Below are 15708 nucleotides of genomic sequence, written 5' to 3' on the forward strand. Positions count from 1 at the left end.
CCCTTCCCTTTGCAAACACACAACTGAATCACCTCCAGCACAGCCCTCAGCTGGGCACCCGGGAAAGGCAGTGCCAAGGCCACCCTGGGGCAAAGGAGGGCTTGGGGGGTGGCTGGCAAGGAGCAGTGTTGGAGGACCAGCTCAGTTCAGAGGGGGACTGAGCCGGGCCGGCAGACCTCTGCTTACCCACCTCGTCCGTATGCAGGTCCTCCTCCAGCTGCAACACCTGTTTCAGTGCCTCGGCCACCACCACCTTCCGCTTCTGCAGAAACTCCAGCTCTGCCTGGCATAGGCTGAAGCCCAGCCGCACGTCAAGCGTCTGGGGGCTACGGGGACAGAGGGCCTCGGCTAAGTGGTCCTATAGATTTCACTACTATGGAGAAGACATGGCTTTGGGGTCAGTTGAACATAGGCTTGAAGCCTGGTTCTGCCCTATACCACCTCTGTGACCTTGGGCCTCTGCCTTCTCATCTGTAAAATGGGGCTAACCATGCTTAACTCCCATTCTGTCTTCAGCACTTAGTGAGACTGACAAACGAGCAGCCCCTAAAGCCTTACGTGATACACTCTCAACAGGTCCTCGACAAAATCAGGGACTCGATGAAACCCTGCCTCCTCAGCACGATTTGGAAACTCTAGAAAGGCTTCCCCGCGGTATCTTGAGGGATACCACCAGGTTACTTGAGGTTACCCCCAGGTAACCTGAGGCCAGATGTGGGTAACAAGGAGCCCTGAGATCCTTGTGGCCAATCCCTGTGGTCCAGGCTCTACAGTAAGGGATTTCCTGTGGAGCTCTCATTCTTCGGTAAGTTCTTCCTGCTCCTGGAGTTAATACTCTTTCTGTGTGTTTGTGAAACTGACAAAAGCCCTTTATAGTCCTGATGTTACCCTATCACCCCTACAGGCCCACAAGGCAGGTGGGGCAGGAGCTGCTTCCACATGTCCAACAGTTGCCTTATTTTTCACATCCCTGCCCTGGACAAGTTCAGGCTCCTGGCCTGGCAGTCAAGACCCTACCTGGTCTGTCCAACCTCACCTTTTACTACTTCTTAGAAGAGGTCTATTGACTCTCAGAGCCCAGAAGTAGTCCCAGTTCTGAGCCTTTGTGCAGCCCTTGCCTTCACCAGAAGCTTCTTCCATCTGCCTACTTATATCTCTTGTGTTCTCAGGTTCAGCTCCCCAGGGGCTCTGGGTGAAGGGACCTTGACAATTTCTGACCTGAATCTTACTTAGCAGCCTGACTCACTAACCAGATCACATGTCCTGGAAGGCAGAGCCTGGGAGCTCTGCCGTTGTGTTTCCTCCATGTCAAGCATAGTCCTAGAGACACAACTGTGAGGAAATAACTCCTTCCTTGGCCTCGACAAAAACTAAATAACAAAACAACAGCAGTTGATATTTGCTGAGTGTCCCCCTTGTCAGACAGATCACTGAGTACTTCACATGTGTTCTCTGGACACGTGTTCACTGGATCCTCAGAGCAAGGCAAGAGTGGACAGTATTCTTGGTTTTGCTCCAGTTTACAGATGAGAAAAACTGAGACCTAGAGACGTTAAATAACTTGTCCAAGGGCTAATCAAATTGTAAATGGTCACTTGATATTTGACAAGGGTGCCAAGACAATTTAAAGGGGGAAAGAATAGTCTTCTCAACAAATGGGAGAGGGACAACTGGACATCCACATGCAAAAGGATGAAGCCAGATCCCTATTTCCTGCTGAATGTATACAATAACTCAAAATCGGTCATAGACCTAAGTGTGAGAACTAACAGTATACAACCCCTAGAAGAAAACATGGGAGTAAATCTTCATGACCTTGGATTAGGTAATGGTTTCTGAAATCTGACACCCAAAGCACGGGTGACAAAAGAAAAAAATGTAGATACACTGTGGACTTCACAAAGTTAAAAACGTCTTTGCTTCCAAGGACATTATCAAGAATGTAAAAAGACAGGGGTGCCTGGGCGACTCAGTTGGTTAAGCATTCAACTCCTGATTTCAGCTCAGGTCATGATCTCATGGTTGTGAGATCGAGCCCCATTTTGGGCTCTGCACTGGGCATGGAACCTGCTTAAGATTCTGCACATGCATGCTCGCTCTCGCTCACTTGCTCTCTGTCACTCTCTCTCTCTCTCTCTGTCTCTCTCTCTCCAGATAAACAAGAAGAATGTAAAAAGACAACCTCCAGAATAGGAGAAAATATTTGCACATCATATATCTGATAAGGGACTTATATCCAGAATATAAAAAGAACTCTTACAACTTAACAATAAAAGGTAAATAACCAATTTTAAAAAATGGACAAAGTATTTGGAGAAGAGACATTTCTCCAAAAAAGATATAAAAATGGCCAAAAAGCCCATGAAAAGATGCTCAACCTCCTTAGCCATCATGGACATGCAATTCAAAACCACATTTTACCCCCTAAGATGAATAAGAGGGGCAGACAGAAAGAGGGTACTTTACCAGGGTGTAGACTTCACGTGTAACTCACAGTTCTCACCCTGGGAAGTGAAAGATGAACAGCTTTGCAGAGACAACTTAGAGCCAAGTGGTCCTAACTGACAAAGTGGAGTCTCACCATACTGTCCATCCTGACTTGACTCAGCACAAACATGTGCACACAGATAGGTACATACGCACATACATGCACGCACAAGCTCCCCTCATTCCCTCTTCTGGATTCCCTCTGCGATCCTTCTTTCAGCCTCTACACATTCTCTTTGGTTCCCTGCTGCAGCTTACAGCCTCCTACTCCTCCAAAACTCCTCTGTCCCACCTGAGAGACCCCCACGCATCACCGCCCCCCAGGCTCCCCCCATCTGTCTGCCGCAGGAGCTTCGGGCTAAGCTGCTCAGGGGCCCCTTCTCACACCCGGGCCCTTACCACCGGCAGGGTCACCGCCTGGCCGTCAGGAAGGCAATCGAGAGGCTGGCAGACAGGGCTGTTCTTGCGCGCACAGCAGCAGCAGGGCTGGAAGGATAGGCGGGTTCTGTGAGGGGGGTGAGGGGCTCCTCTGGCAGCCCCACCCGCACCGGTGCCCTACGCCACCCCCACTGCCACTGGTCTGTACCCCACAGCTCCACTGGCTCTTGGGCACTTCCACGTGCATCTGGGGCTGGAAGTACTTGGGGTAGTGGAAGCAGGCCAGGTTCGGGCAGCAGGGCTCCTGGCAGTGCGAGACGCGCTGGGTGTGCTCGAAGGACTCCTTTACTGTCACCAGGAGGTCCTTCACTGGAAGAGAGGACAACGGGCCTGAGCCCCTAGAAGCCCCTTCCCCCACCCCCAGCCTGGATCAGGAAAATGCCGAGCTGGAGGAACCCAGGACGGGGGTTTACAAGCATCCAGGGCCCTGGTTAAAACGCCTCAGAGTAAGTGCCTTACTCTGGAGGGCCACGCAGATCCCAGGAATCTGCAATTAACAAGGCTGTATGTGGTGCTGACAAATGAGGTTCCCAGAAAGCCCTGAGATACTGAGTCCTCTGGACTGGTCCCCCTCCTACTACATTGGAAGCAGGACCTCACCGCGCTGCCCGTCCGGGCGTGTGGGTCCTTCTCCCCCACCCTTCCCCATGTCTGTGTGCCCAGGCTGCTCTCCTCTCTTGGGACAGGACTGGAAGACTTGAATGGGTGAGATGGGGTGGTGCGGTGAACTGAAGAGTCTTGTAATTGTGGATCTCTTTGGTTCCTGCCAGCCATAAAATTCTAGGACCCTCCATGAATTATAATCTGACCAGAGGAGGGGGTGCAGCTAGAGGGGCCCTAGGTGTTGCCAGTGCCTGCCTGACCCAGGAACCCCTGGTCTGGCAGGAGTGCATTGCAGACCGGTGTGGGCACAGTGGGCAGGGATGTGCCTCTGACGTCAGCCCAGGGCGCTCATCAGGCCTGAGAGGTTCTGAGGGTCATGTGGGCACTTGGAAGAGCATGCTCCTTCCAGAGCAGGGGAGGGGGCGGGGTTCATGGCCCCTGAGGGTGGTGTGATCCCGAGGAGTCCCAGCCAGGCTCAGTCCTGACTGAGCCTAGGGCAGCGGTGGGAAGAAAGACTACCTGTTCCCCCCTCCACCCCGCTGCAGCAGTGGGGGTCAAAGGACTCACTTTTCCTGCTCTTCTTCTGCCTCCTGCATTCTGCATGAACCTCTAGGCAGGAGACTTGTCGAGACTGAAACAAAGGAAGGGAGAGTCCATCTGGTCACAAGCTGCGTCCTCCCTCTGCCAGGCCAAAGGGAGGAGATGAAGAATGAGGGGATAAATTCAGCGCTGGGCTGATTTGGGGCTGACTCCAGGGAACAATGGTGCTGACCACATTTTCTGAACCCAGTCAAGGTTTCTCATCTCCTTAAGAGATGGAGTGTTTGAAAATGAAGCTGTCCTGAAAAATCTAGGATGTAGGGTCACCGTTTACTAGGGGCCATGTTCTCAGCTACAGGTCAGGGATGGAACCTGAGGGATTTGGTCCAAAATAAAAAGAGGGAACATTCCACTGTGAGCTTTGGAAGTGAGAACTTCCAACAAAACATTCTTCTAAAAGTCAAATTCCTTTACCACGAACTCCCAAAGGCTGATTTGGCGGTGGGGGGGGGCGGGGGTGATCTTCCTGAATCCTAAGTCTTTAGATGCATTTAACTGAGATGTCTGTACCAAGAGCTGAATTATGAAAATCTTCTAAATACTGAGCTTGTGCTTATAGAGGGATCGGAGCTGGGGGGAAATGGGACAGAGATGGATTCTGGGAGGAGGCTGCTTCCAAGTGGGTGCTTTTACTGGGGAACCTCCCAAGGGGAGGGGTCATCTTTGTGGGACACAGGATGCTGGGCCAGGGTATGGATGCCCCAGCTCCCTCCTCCCCAGAAGCAGGGGCCCAGTCCCTGCCCCACCCATCCAAGCCCCCCATTGGCCTGCTTTAGTTAGTCTGACTCCTGGCGGCCTCCGGGACAGGGGCTCAGCTTCTGTTCCCCTGGGAGCAGCAGCCATATGAGGCCTCTGGAGCTACAGGCACCTGGAAGGACAATTACCACCAGCACGCCGTTGGTGACGAGGGTCTCAGGTGGAAAGGGACTGGAAAACAAAATGAGAACTCCCTGTCAGTTATAGCATTCTTGCCTGGTTTCTCACAAAGGTGTTGAAAAACCTAAATAGGGTCAATAATGAAAATTTATGAAAAATGGCAGCTTAAGAAACATTAGCTCTGCGGGTTGTCAAGGAAAAAAGTGGCAAACATTTTAAATAGAATAGGAAAAAAATAAATGTATAGGATGGAAGGAAAAGAGTTCCTCTTTTCTTTCTTTCTTCCTTTCTTTCTTTATTTCCTTTCTTTTTTTTTTTCTTCAGGGATAACGCTTCTTTATGCCCAGCTGTAGGGAACTATGAGGGTAAATAGGTAGCAGCAGGGAGGGGCCTGAGCTCACCAGCTGCAACAGATGCAGTAAATAGTTCTGGTGGCAAAAATGACCCATTCTCCAGTCTGCGCTTTATTTAATTCATGCATTTAACAAACACTTATGACCCAGCTAGAGAGGGGCCTGGTGAATATGAAATGTCTTCATGTTATAAAGTCAGGAACATAAGCCTCCAAGGTTACAATTAGTCTAGGGGAGTCCACAGCCTCCCTTGCCAAAATTAGGCCCAAGATGACTGTGTCTCCAGATCAACTCTCATTACCAATTGTGACATGTTCCATTTCGCAAGCTATAAGGAATTTTCCCCCCTAAAAGTCTTGTTAAATCAAGAACTGGAGGAGAGAGCCCAGATTTTCTTCAATGGGAAACAGAGTTGATTTTGATTTGTCAATCAGCTGTTGATGGGAAATGAGGCACCCCAAAGAGTTCCAAGAGCCCCTAGGCAGAGGACTGTTGGAGTGGAGTTTGATAAGCCTTCTTGTTACCCTCCCCCTGCTCCTCTGCAGATCCTAAGATGGCAGGGGTGGCAGTGGGGTGGGGAGGGTGCGGTGCTCAGCTCTACCAAGGCTATGGAGAGGAGTCAGCTGCCCAGTTTGCCCAATCACAAGGCACACTACCATCCTGAGCAGACTTCTCCCCTCCCCTTCCCTTTCCCTTCCCCCCTCCTCTCTTTGTCCTCTTCTCTTTCCTATCTTCCAGCTCTGGGGCCTAATTCTACTTGAGTTCCCAGCATAGTCGTATCTCCGAGACCTGGGTCATTTTCCTAATTGAAAATGTTGGGAAATAACCCCATATGTTGGGCCTGAGTATCCTCTTGATGTGATTCTAGAGTTGGGTGTAGAGGGGGAGAGGCTGCTTCAGGCCAGGTTTTGGGGGAGCTTATTCTAATAATTTGGGGTTGAGGATGAGACACCCTGGTCCTGACCTCTTTCTCAGCCTGGCATCTGTGAGGCCCCATCACCATGTGGCAGGAATCCTTCCCAGAGGCCACTCTCAGGAATGCAAGGGAGCTGAGGCAGGCAATTTGGCCAGAATTCTTAATCTTTGAAGCCATGTTGATGTCAGTAGAATAGGGTGGGTAGGGGCGGGGCCCGGGCACCTATAGTATTTAGAAGCCCTCAAGCGATTCTGATGCACCCTGTGGGGTGTCAGGGGTAAGTGTGGAAGAGGGGAGGGCAGCAAAAAGGCAGACTAGGCTCTGAAATGCTTGTGCCTGGAGCCACTGGGGAGTGAGGACTTCAGTGGGGTCTTACGGGGCTGGGACCTACTCACCTCTCCTCCAGCAGGAACTCTACCTCCAGCTCTTCCATGCCCTGGCAGAGGGATAAAAGGAAGGCAGCTGTGAGCTGGGGCTGTACCTGTCTTCCCCAGAACATGCCCCTTTAGCTTCTCCTCCCTGCTTCCCATTGCTCTCCTGACTTCCCAAGGGGCTCAGCACCTTGGGCAAAAGAGAGCTGAACTATTGTCCCCTGTAAGCTCAACTCTGAAGGATAGGGACTCCTTCCTTCATCTATTCCTTCCCACCTCTTGTATAATTTCAGGAAGTTGTGACTTCATTGGACCTTAATTTCCCTGCCAGAATGTAATTCAGGCAAGAGCAAGGATACTCATTCTCTGCTGTGTTCCCAGTGCCTGGAACATAGTAGGAAATAAAGTTCTGTTGAATGACTGAATGGGTAATATCCTGGTCTTTTCCAGCTCTTTCTCTGATTTTCAGCTTTACTCTTCTTTTCCCTCATCTGTCCCCTGTTCCCTGGGCCATCCCAACAGCAGGACTCGGAGGGAAGAAAAGGAACCAATACTTATTACACCTCCATTTTGTACCGGGAACAGTGCTAGGTGCCTTAAACATGTTTTCCCATTTCAGTGTCACAACGACCCTAAGTGGTAGGTATCATCATTGCCATTGGATAGATGAGGAAACAGAATACAGAGGAATTAAATAAATTCTGCAAGGTTACACAACTAGTAAGAATAGCACTGGGATTGACCCAGCAGTACTATCTTTTCCTCACTTGGTGACAGAGAGAAGCCCATAGAGTGGCATCATAGAAATAACCAGCTGCTCCTCATGAGGCAGGAGGCTGAGGGACTGGACACCTGCACCCACCTCTGGGTTGAGTGGGAACTTCATATGGGTTTTCTTTCGGAAGCAGAGCTTGGTGAGGTCATAGAGGACTGTCAACAGGTGGTCATTTGGTGTCACTGTGTCTTCATCACAGATGCTCAGCTCCAGCACGTTCTAGGGGAAAAGGGAGGGTGAAAGTCTGGTTACTGTGTTTTCATGGACCCATTCCCTAGCAAGGAGGTGGGTTTGAGGTCTGGGGAACAGCATGCAGATCCCTGCCCAGGTATGAGAGACTTTTGTAGGAAAATACACTCGGCTGGTGGGGGATAGTGTCTATACCCTCCTTTCCAACTCTCCGAAGAGTTCCTGACTCTCTGCTCTGATTCTCCTGGATAATTTTGCTCTTTTGCAAGGTTGGGAAGGGCCTGTGAAGTGTGAGGGATGTCATTTCACCTTGGGGAATGATGGAAGTGCAGAACAAGCAAAACCATTCCCAAGTCATAGACTGTGTTCAGCACTGGGACCCCAGTTGCTAAGACAGCCCATTAATTACTAGAAAACCCAGTTCAGGGAAACTAACACTTTAACACTCCAGGGGAGTGATGTGACAGGTTACAGTGATTCTCACACTTGATGGCCTTGGGGTGAGGTATTTGAACTCTATACTTTGGTTTATCAGATCCTAATAAGGTCTTATGAGTGGTCCCAAAGCTATGTTAAGAGTTGAACAGCTGCCCTGTCATCTGGCTGAACACTGAGGTCAGTGGTTTTGGGTGACATGGATTAGCCTCTGAGGTCTCTGGTTCCAAGGATCCTGGGAGATGTGGGTTGGGGCTGGGTTTTCCGCTTTGGTCCCTACAAGGTGGACATAAGGTAGTCTGGAGGTTCCCTACTGAATGAGATTTTCTAGAAACACAGACATGCCCCACAACCAACCCCACATATTCATATGAACAGCTCCATAGCTCTTTAGACAAAGGAAGTTCAAATTCTGCTTTCAAGATGGCAAACTGAGCCCATGCCAAAAACCATATATATGATATGGTTATCAAAACCATATATATGATAGAAGAGATCTTTTTATAGTAACAGTATAAAGTCCTTCTTGAAAGTTAAAAGGACTCATCATGAACCAGAAATAAAGAATCATCCTAAAATGTGGAAGCAGTAAGCTGGAGATGTCAAGCCTCAAGTATCCCAAGACTGGGGTCAATACCTCCATGATGAAGCCAAGTTTGTTGTAAGAGCACTCTGCTTGGGATGCTCAAGGGAGAATTCTCCCATAGGAGATGCGAACGCAACTTAGAATCACCATATATCTGAGGAAGGCCAACACTATGAAACAACTCAACAAAGGAAAGAACAGACACTCAAGGAATTAGAAATAATAAAGCCTTCTAAAAAGGATTTAAGATAGGGTAAACCCTCCAGCTGGAATTAGACTGGCCTTAGACCTAGTGAATAGAATGGCCCTTCTCCTCCATTAGTTTCCTACTTGGAGCATGTTCTGGAAGCACACTCAGTTTTGTGGCAGGGAGCACCAAGTTCCAGCAACGATCAGGTAGAAGGACAAGAGAGAAAGGAAAGAAGGTAGAAAGGTAAGTAGACTCAGAGGGAAAAACACGAGGCAGGCCTAATAAAGGAGTGGGTGAGCAGAAAGATGGATTGCTAAGAGGAGGAGAGGTAGGTGGGAGGAAAATAGACATAAGAAGGACACATAAGCAACAGAAGGACAAGCAGTCATGGAGGGGAGCAGAAATGTAGGCAGGGCTGACAGGTGTTGTCCTCCAAGTCTCACCTTCACTTGGCTCTGGATCTGGAAGCTGAAGGTTTCATTCCACTCTGGGTTTGGGCAGTTGGAGATGGTCCTAGTCCTCAGCCTTTCACGAGAAGCGGTGGGCAGCCAAAGGCTCACAAAGCAGTCTGTCTGGCTCACTGTCCAAGGAAGACAAGGGTTGGGGGGGAAAACTGGGGAATCAACCCGGGGCCAGAGAGGAGAGTGTAGAATCAGAAGGAAACTTCAGGCAAGTCACTTCCAGAGCAAGCCCTTGTCTCAGCTTTAGCCTTTGTCTACCCTCCTGACTCATGGGTCTGGATCTCCAGAGACCTTTGTCCCAGAGGTCTCGAGAAGGCCACAGCCTGCAGGCTAGAAAATTCACAGAGGGGGATTCAGGTCCCACTGGATTCTTCTCATGGACACTGAAGGCTTCTGGCTCTTTTCAGAAGCACCCTAGCTTTTTGAGCAAATGCTTGCTAGATTGGGACAAGGTATGGCCACACAATTTTTCCTCTGCCAAGGGAAGAGCTGAAGAACCAGCCCCATAAGATCCAGTTTAACCCTTGTTTAGCCAAGGTACCAGGGAAACCAAAGTAGGGCTCTACTCTTCCTCTGGGCTGGTGACAAGCAAGGATTAGAAGGAGCACAGTCTGGGGCACCTGGGTGGCTCAGGTGTCAAGCTTTTGACTTTGGCTCAGGTCATGATCTCATGCTTCGTGAGTTTGAGCCCCGAGTCAGACTCTGCACTGACCGTGCCGAGTCTGCTTCAGATTCTGTCTCCCTCTCAGGAGAATCTAGAAGCAAGGACCACAATTTAAATATGACTTAATGTCTCAACTGCAGCTACCAGGCTCTTCATACCCACACGAGTCTCCCAGCATGAGGAAGGTGACCCAAGAAGCCGTATCTGAGGCCGTATCCTTTTTTTTTCTTCTTTTTTCTCATTTGAAATGAACAACCCAAGGGTGATATTACTGTATGTGCTCTGGAGAAGGGACGAAGGCTTTATTCTTAAAAGTCTCTCCTAAAGTAGAGGAATGCTTCTCAGGTCTTCTAGTTGGAACAGCAGAAGGCATAGGGCAAAAAAAAATAGCAGCCTAGCCTGGTTTCCTCCCTCCATTCTACCTGGGAGGAGGGAGGAAGAGGTGCCATGACTGCCTTGTCAGTCTCCCGGCAATCTGCTGGAGAAATTCCCAGGGCACACACCAGATTTTTAGGAAATGATAAAAGTCAATACAATCTCCAGTGTCAGAGAGTCCTCTGCTTGGTGAAGCTAGTATGAAGATAGGAGTTTTGTTCTGATAGGACTGATCCAAACTAGTTCGTAATTATTATTAGTAATGTCCTCCTGGACTGACTGGTCTCATGCTGTCACTACACTGAGAACATTATCAGAGGTAAGAACCACAGTTTATATCATAAGCATCCCTAGCTTCTGATTTCATCTCCAATGTCTGATTAATCTTTGAGGGCTGGCCATTCAGTGAATTGGAATTCATGGCTTTCCTCCCACCCAAAAAAGGTAAGATGACACTGCTTTTAGAGGCCATAATCAGATAATCCAGAGGCAAAGAATGACCAAAACCCAGAGGGATGCAGAGAAAATGATGACCCCTCTGTGTCCAGCCTACTCCTCCTCATGTCAACTCAGGTGTCTGGCCCAGACACCAAGTGTTGTCCTTGGCTCTCACATGGCATCAGTTTAACTCATCTGATCTCACCAGACCACCCACTTCTTACTTGTACTGCCACTGCCTTGGTGCAGGCCACCATCACCTCTGCTGCCATTTCCCACCCTTCTGCTGGCTAGCCTCTTCAGATTTCAGGAAGAGCCTCTTCTGGAAGCCTTCTCTGAGCCCCCACCTCTGGGCCAGATACTCCTCCTAGCTTAGAGCCTCTTCTCCTCTCCTGGCAGGGCTCTGGTTACACCACACTACAATGCAGGTCAGAACATCTGTCTCCACTGCACCTTGAACACCAAGAAGGCCTGGAGTCTGTGTTTTGGCACTTGCCAGACATTTGCTAAATAAATGAATTGAATGGAAAAGCCCAACTTCCTGCTTTAGAGCACAGTATCAAATTCTGGACTGAGGCACCACAGATATAGGCATGTAAGCTGATGTCCAGTTGTCTATAGGGAGACTCCCCAGGATCTCCCGGGACCTCTCTGTTGGCTTTTCCTGGACACTCGTCATTCCTCCTCAGCCTGAAACATTCTCCTCAGGTTTGCCTCCCGTACAGTAGGAACCTGCAGGCAGGGACCCCACCAACTCTATACCTATCTGCTTAGCATGGTTTGATTGACCCTGTAAAGGCCCCTTTGCCTCCAAAATCCCTTTCCTATTATCAGTCTATGCTTTTCCAATTAAGCCCATGAAATAAAATCTCAGTATTTTTGGCCTAAGGTTTAAATCTCTAGTTAAGATACAAATACTGGAAGAGACAGGATTGATCAGACACCCACACTTCAAGCACTGATTTGTTTTTCAGTTATTTCCACAAGAATGGGAAGGAGAGTGAAATCCTGGGGAGGGAGAGATGATTTGGTGGAGCAAGGCTGCCAGGGGCCTGGATGATAATCTGGAGCAGGCATCATTATCTGACTATAAGGAGAGTGACCAGCATGTTGGCAATAAAGAATAGTTAAGCAACACTGACCCAATTCTGAGTATTTCAGGTACTGCAGGGGATTTCCTAGGCATTGATAGGTTTTGATCCTTGTTCCTCTTAGAGTGACAGAGGGCTTGGTCATTTGAATGACATGCTTCCTTTCCTGGAATGTGGGTGGCAAAGATGACTCAGTGAGATCTACAGATGTTGAGAACACTGTCTTCCTAATACCTCTGGAGACACCTGCCTCACATCCCTTGGGGCACTGGTTTGAGTTTTAATTTCCTTTTCCCAAGAGGAATAACACCTCTTGGGAGCTAGGAGGTTTCTAGGTCCACTCTATCCAGTCCTGGCTCAGGGCTGGCCAGAGCGCAACTTGACAAGGGAGTCATCACTGAATCTCATCCCTTTCAGGCTCCTTGAAGTCTTAGGAAACTCAGACAGACACTAGAGGGCTGGAGCAGAGTGGAGCTCAGTTTTGATCTAAGCTAGAAGGGAAAAGTTTGGGGCAGGAGTAATCTAGGACCCAGAAGATATCAGGATAGTTGCAAACCTCATTAGGCAAGGTGGCAGAAGAGCCCAGCCTAGGTCAGCTGTGGAGTCTACAGGAACGTGCCCCAGGCTGGAGCCCCCAGACACCATGTATGCCTCCCACCCTGTTCCTCAGGAGAAATGAGAGAAACATAAAGAACAAGGGTTTCCCAAAAGGGGCCTGGAAACCCGCAAAGGCAGCTGTGTGCCAGAGGGGTGTGTGGGGAAGGGGAAGAGGAGGGTGGTGGAGCCAGACCTCAGCCCTCTTGTCCGGCTGCCTGCTCTCCCATCTCCCCACCTCTGGGATATGCAGGGGATGGGTTTGGCAGGAGAAGACAGAAGAAAGGGGCTTGGACAAAGGGAAGGTCTGCACACACAGGTGCAGGCATGCCATGAGAGCGTGCAACCTGTGTGACCCGCAGGGTTGGGACACACACACCCTAGGAGTGGAGGCAGGTGAGTGCAGCTGTGGGCATGTGCAAGCTGTGGGTATCCCGGGGTGGGGCGAGTGGGTGAACTCTGCCCACCCAGGGGTGGGTGAAGTGTCAGTGACCCACGGTGGCTTTGGCAAGAAAGGCAAAAGAGGTGGCCAGGCCCCGGACCCAGGAAACCCTTCTCTTCAGATCACTCTCTGGTGGCCTGGGAGGTCCCAAGGAGCCTGACGAGAAGTCTCTGGGCCTCCTGCCAGCCTCTTGGCAGAGCCAGGCCCGACTGGACACTGGCTGCAATTGCCCCCGTTGGCATGGGTTCTGGACACCATGCCCTCCAGGGGGTCCAGCTGGAGTCCTTCGTGACCTCTTAGCTTTCCCTGAGCCCCAGGGCCCTCCCTCCTTTGTTGTACACACTACTGCCTGCATTGCTACAACAGTTTCCCAGCAAATTAGTCAGCCTCTCCCCACCTATGCTTCAGCACAATCTGCATATGACCTCAGGAAATCATGCAATCCCTTCTTCAAGAACTCAGGTGCCCTATCACTTGGATCCCCATCCCTTCTCTGCCTGGCTCTAGCCTCCTTCCCCCGCTCCTCCTCCCTCTACCCCCCAGAGTCCAGACCTGGAATCAAGCACTGCTTCCACCACAGGCAATCATTACACCTCATATGCAGAGTGGGCCTCAGCACTACCCTCAGGTTGTGGGAGAAGCACATGTTGTTTTGAGGCCTGCCCTTCTCCCTCCCCACCCCCACTGGCCACAGGTGTCCTGTGGCTCCTCTACCTCCCTCAGGATTGCCCCTCCTGCAGACGGGGCTCCCAGGATCTCTGGATGCCCACGCCCTGCCCCTCTCAGACCCCAGGCCCTCAGAGCAGCCTTCCTTAGCTACTCCTGGCTTTCAATGTCCTCCTCCAGGTCTAAATTCTACCGTGACAAGGTTAGAATGCCATTTCCTGCTACTAGTCTATAATCACTTTGGGTGTAAAAGTCTTCCCTTGTTAAAATGTATACTTGGTGTCATGGCTGTCGGCACTCTTTGCCCCCCTGAGGCTCTTGAGTCTAGCTGAATCCCAGGGTGAGGGCAGTAGGAGCAAAATGGAGCTTTGGGGAAGCCTGGTGGCTCTTGTGAGTGCAGACACCCCCACAGCCAGGGGGCCTTGACACAGAGCTCTCTCCTCCTTAAGGGCTAAGCCTCTCTCTGGATGGGGTAAGTTGAGGGGAGCACAGGAAGGGGATCTGGGCTCTCCTGCTTTCTTGAAAAGACAAGCATGAGGGGAGCATCTAGCCCACCCAGATGTCTTGATTTCCTATTGAAGCCAGACACTTCCCAGGGCCCCCATAACCTGGAATGCAGGAGGGGCTGGGATGAGGGTGAAGTCAAGGCTGTAAGAAAACACTGCACAAACAGTGCTGGTGAGTCAAACCACATCCATGGGGCTACACTGCAGAGCTGGTGCCATGTGGCCTCCACCATGAACCCCAGAACCCAGTTTGGGATCCATGTGCTGAGCAGGGGCACGGAGACTAGGCTGGCAGAAGGGACTCTCCTTCTTTTTCACCCCTAATAGCCTGTAAACTCATGCAGAAGCAAGAAGTGCCCGGTGTGGGAGAAGCTGCTGGTCCCACAAATGGGTGTTAGGGAGTGGGGAGTGGGGAGGAGACAGTGAGGCAAACAGTTTTCTCAGACCCAGGAACCCTACAGGGGCTGGTAGTGCCAAGGTTACAGCTAGGAGGGGGGCCTGGAAAAATGATATCAACCCCAAAGTCTGAAATACAACCTGAGTGTAGCAGACACCCTGCCCCCACCCCCCACACAAACACCTCTGATGTTTCTCCAGCCAGGGCAGGACTCCTTCCAGGTCCCATATGCAGAGAAGGAGGGAAGACTGGATACTCACCCATATCAGCCTGCCGGACATTTTTCATCCGGATGACCTTCACTGTCAGCAGGTGGCATGGAGAGACCCCACCCTGTGGGTTGAGAGGACAGAGGACTCATTCTTCAGGTGATGACAACTGATAGAGCAGCTCAAGCTGGACACAGGCTCCCACTGCTCAGACCCAAGATGTCTCCTCACAGTCAGTCCACATTTCTGGGCTCTTGAGGACATTGCTGGTCCCTAAGACTGCTGAGGTGAGGGGCTTACTTCTCGCCTCACTAGGAGCCAGCACACCTTGGAAAGGGATGGCTTCATGCCTGTTCTGTTCATGTTTCTCCTGTTTGAATCTCACGATTTGAAGCCCCTTCCCTGAGAGTTTTAACCAGGCTTAGAGGAATCTGTTTACCATCCACTCCCAGCCTGTGCCCATGGAAGATGCATGGAACTCCTCCATCTGACCAAGTGACCCTATTTAAAGAGGCCTCTGAAGAACTTATCAAACTCAACACCCAAAAAACAAATAATCCAGTGAAGAAATGGGCAAAAGACATGAATAGACACTTCTCCAAAGAAGACATCCAGATGGCCAACTGACACATGAAAAAAATGCTCAACATCACTCATCATCAGGGAAATACAAATCAGAACCACAATGAGACACCACCTCACACCTGTTAGAATAACTAGCATTAACAACTCAGGCAACAACAGATGTTGGCGAGGATGTGGAGAAAGAGGATCTCTTTTGCATTGTTGGTGGGAATGCAAACTGGTGCAGCCACTCTGGAAAACAGTATGGAGGTTCCTCAAAAAGCTAAAAATAGAACTACCCTACGACCCAGCAATTGCACTACTAGGCATTTATCCATGGGATACAGGTGTGCTGTTTCGAAGGGACACATGCACCCCCATGTTGATAGCAGCACTACTGACAGTAGCCCAAGTATGGAAAGAGCCCAAATGTCCATCGATAGATGAATGGATAAAGAAGACGTGGTATATATATATATATA

At 50.2% G+C, this 15708-nt stretch overlaps 1 protein-coding gene across 7 annotated transcripts in view; it reads right to left on the reverse strand.

Annotated features, from left to right (window-relative positions):
• The window catches only part of PLA2G4E (phospholipase A2 group IVE), a 64613-nt gene that overhangs the window by 17170 nt on the left and 31735 nt on the right, over positions 1 to 15708 (reverse strand). For 4 of the 7 annotated variants that reach the window (XM_040492374.1, XM_040492368.1, XM_040492371.1 and 1 more), the window contains exons 2-11: positions 14714 to 14786; positions 9263 to 9432; positions 7507 to 7638; positions 6669 to 6709; positions 5013 to 5055; positions 4096 to 4159; positions 3074 to 3234; positions 2887 to 2973; positions 2467 to 2504; positions 191 to 326 (exon numbers count right to left, since the gene is read on the reverse strand). In XM_040492374.1, coding sequence (XP_040348308.1) covers positions 191 to 326; positions 2467 to 2504; positions 2887 to 2973; positions 3074 to 3234; positions 4096 to 4159; positions 5013 to 5055; positions 6669 to 6709; positions 7507 to 7638; positions 9263 to 9432; positions 14714 to 14786 — 945 coding nt within the window. The remainder of the gene's footprint in view (positions 1 to 190; positions 327 to 2466; positions 2505 to 2886; positions 2974 to 3073; positions 3235 to 4095; positions 4160 to 5012; positions 5056 to 6668; positions 6710 to 7506; positions 7639 to 9262; positions 9433 to 14713; positions 14787 to 15708) is intronic. The other 3 variants (XM_040492369.1, XM_040492373.1, XM_040492372.1) reach the window with 1 other exon arrangement.

The sequence above is a fragment of the Herpailurus yagouaroundi genome, unplaced genomic scaffold (genome assembly GCF_014898765.1).
Source record: "Herpailurus yagouaroundi ecotype Mexico unplaced genomic scaffold, PumYag 184, whole genome shotgun sequence".
NCBI lineage: Eukaryota > Metazoa > Chordata > Mammalia > Carnivora > Felidae > Herpailurus > Herpailurus yagouaroundi.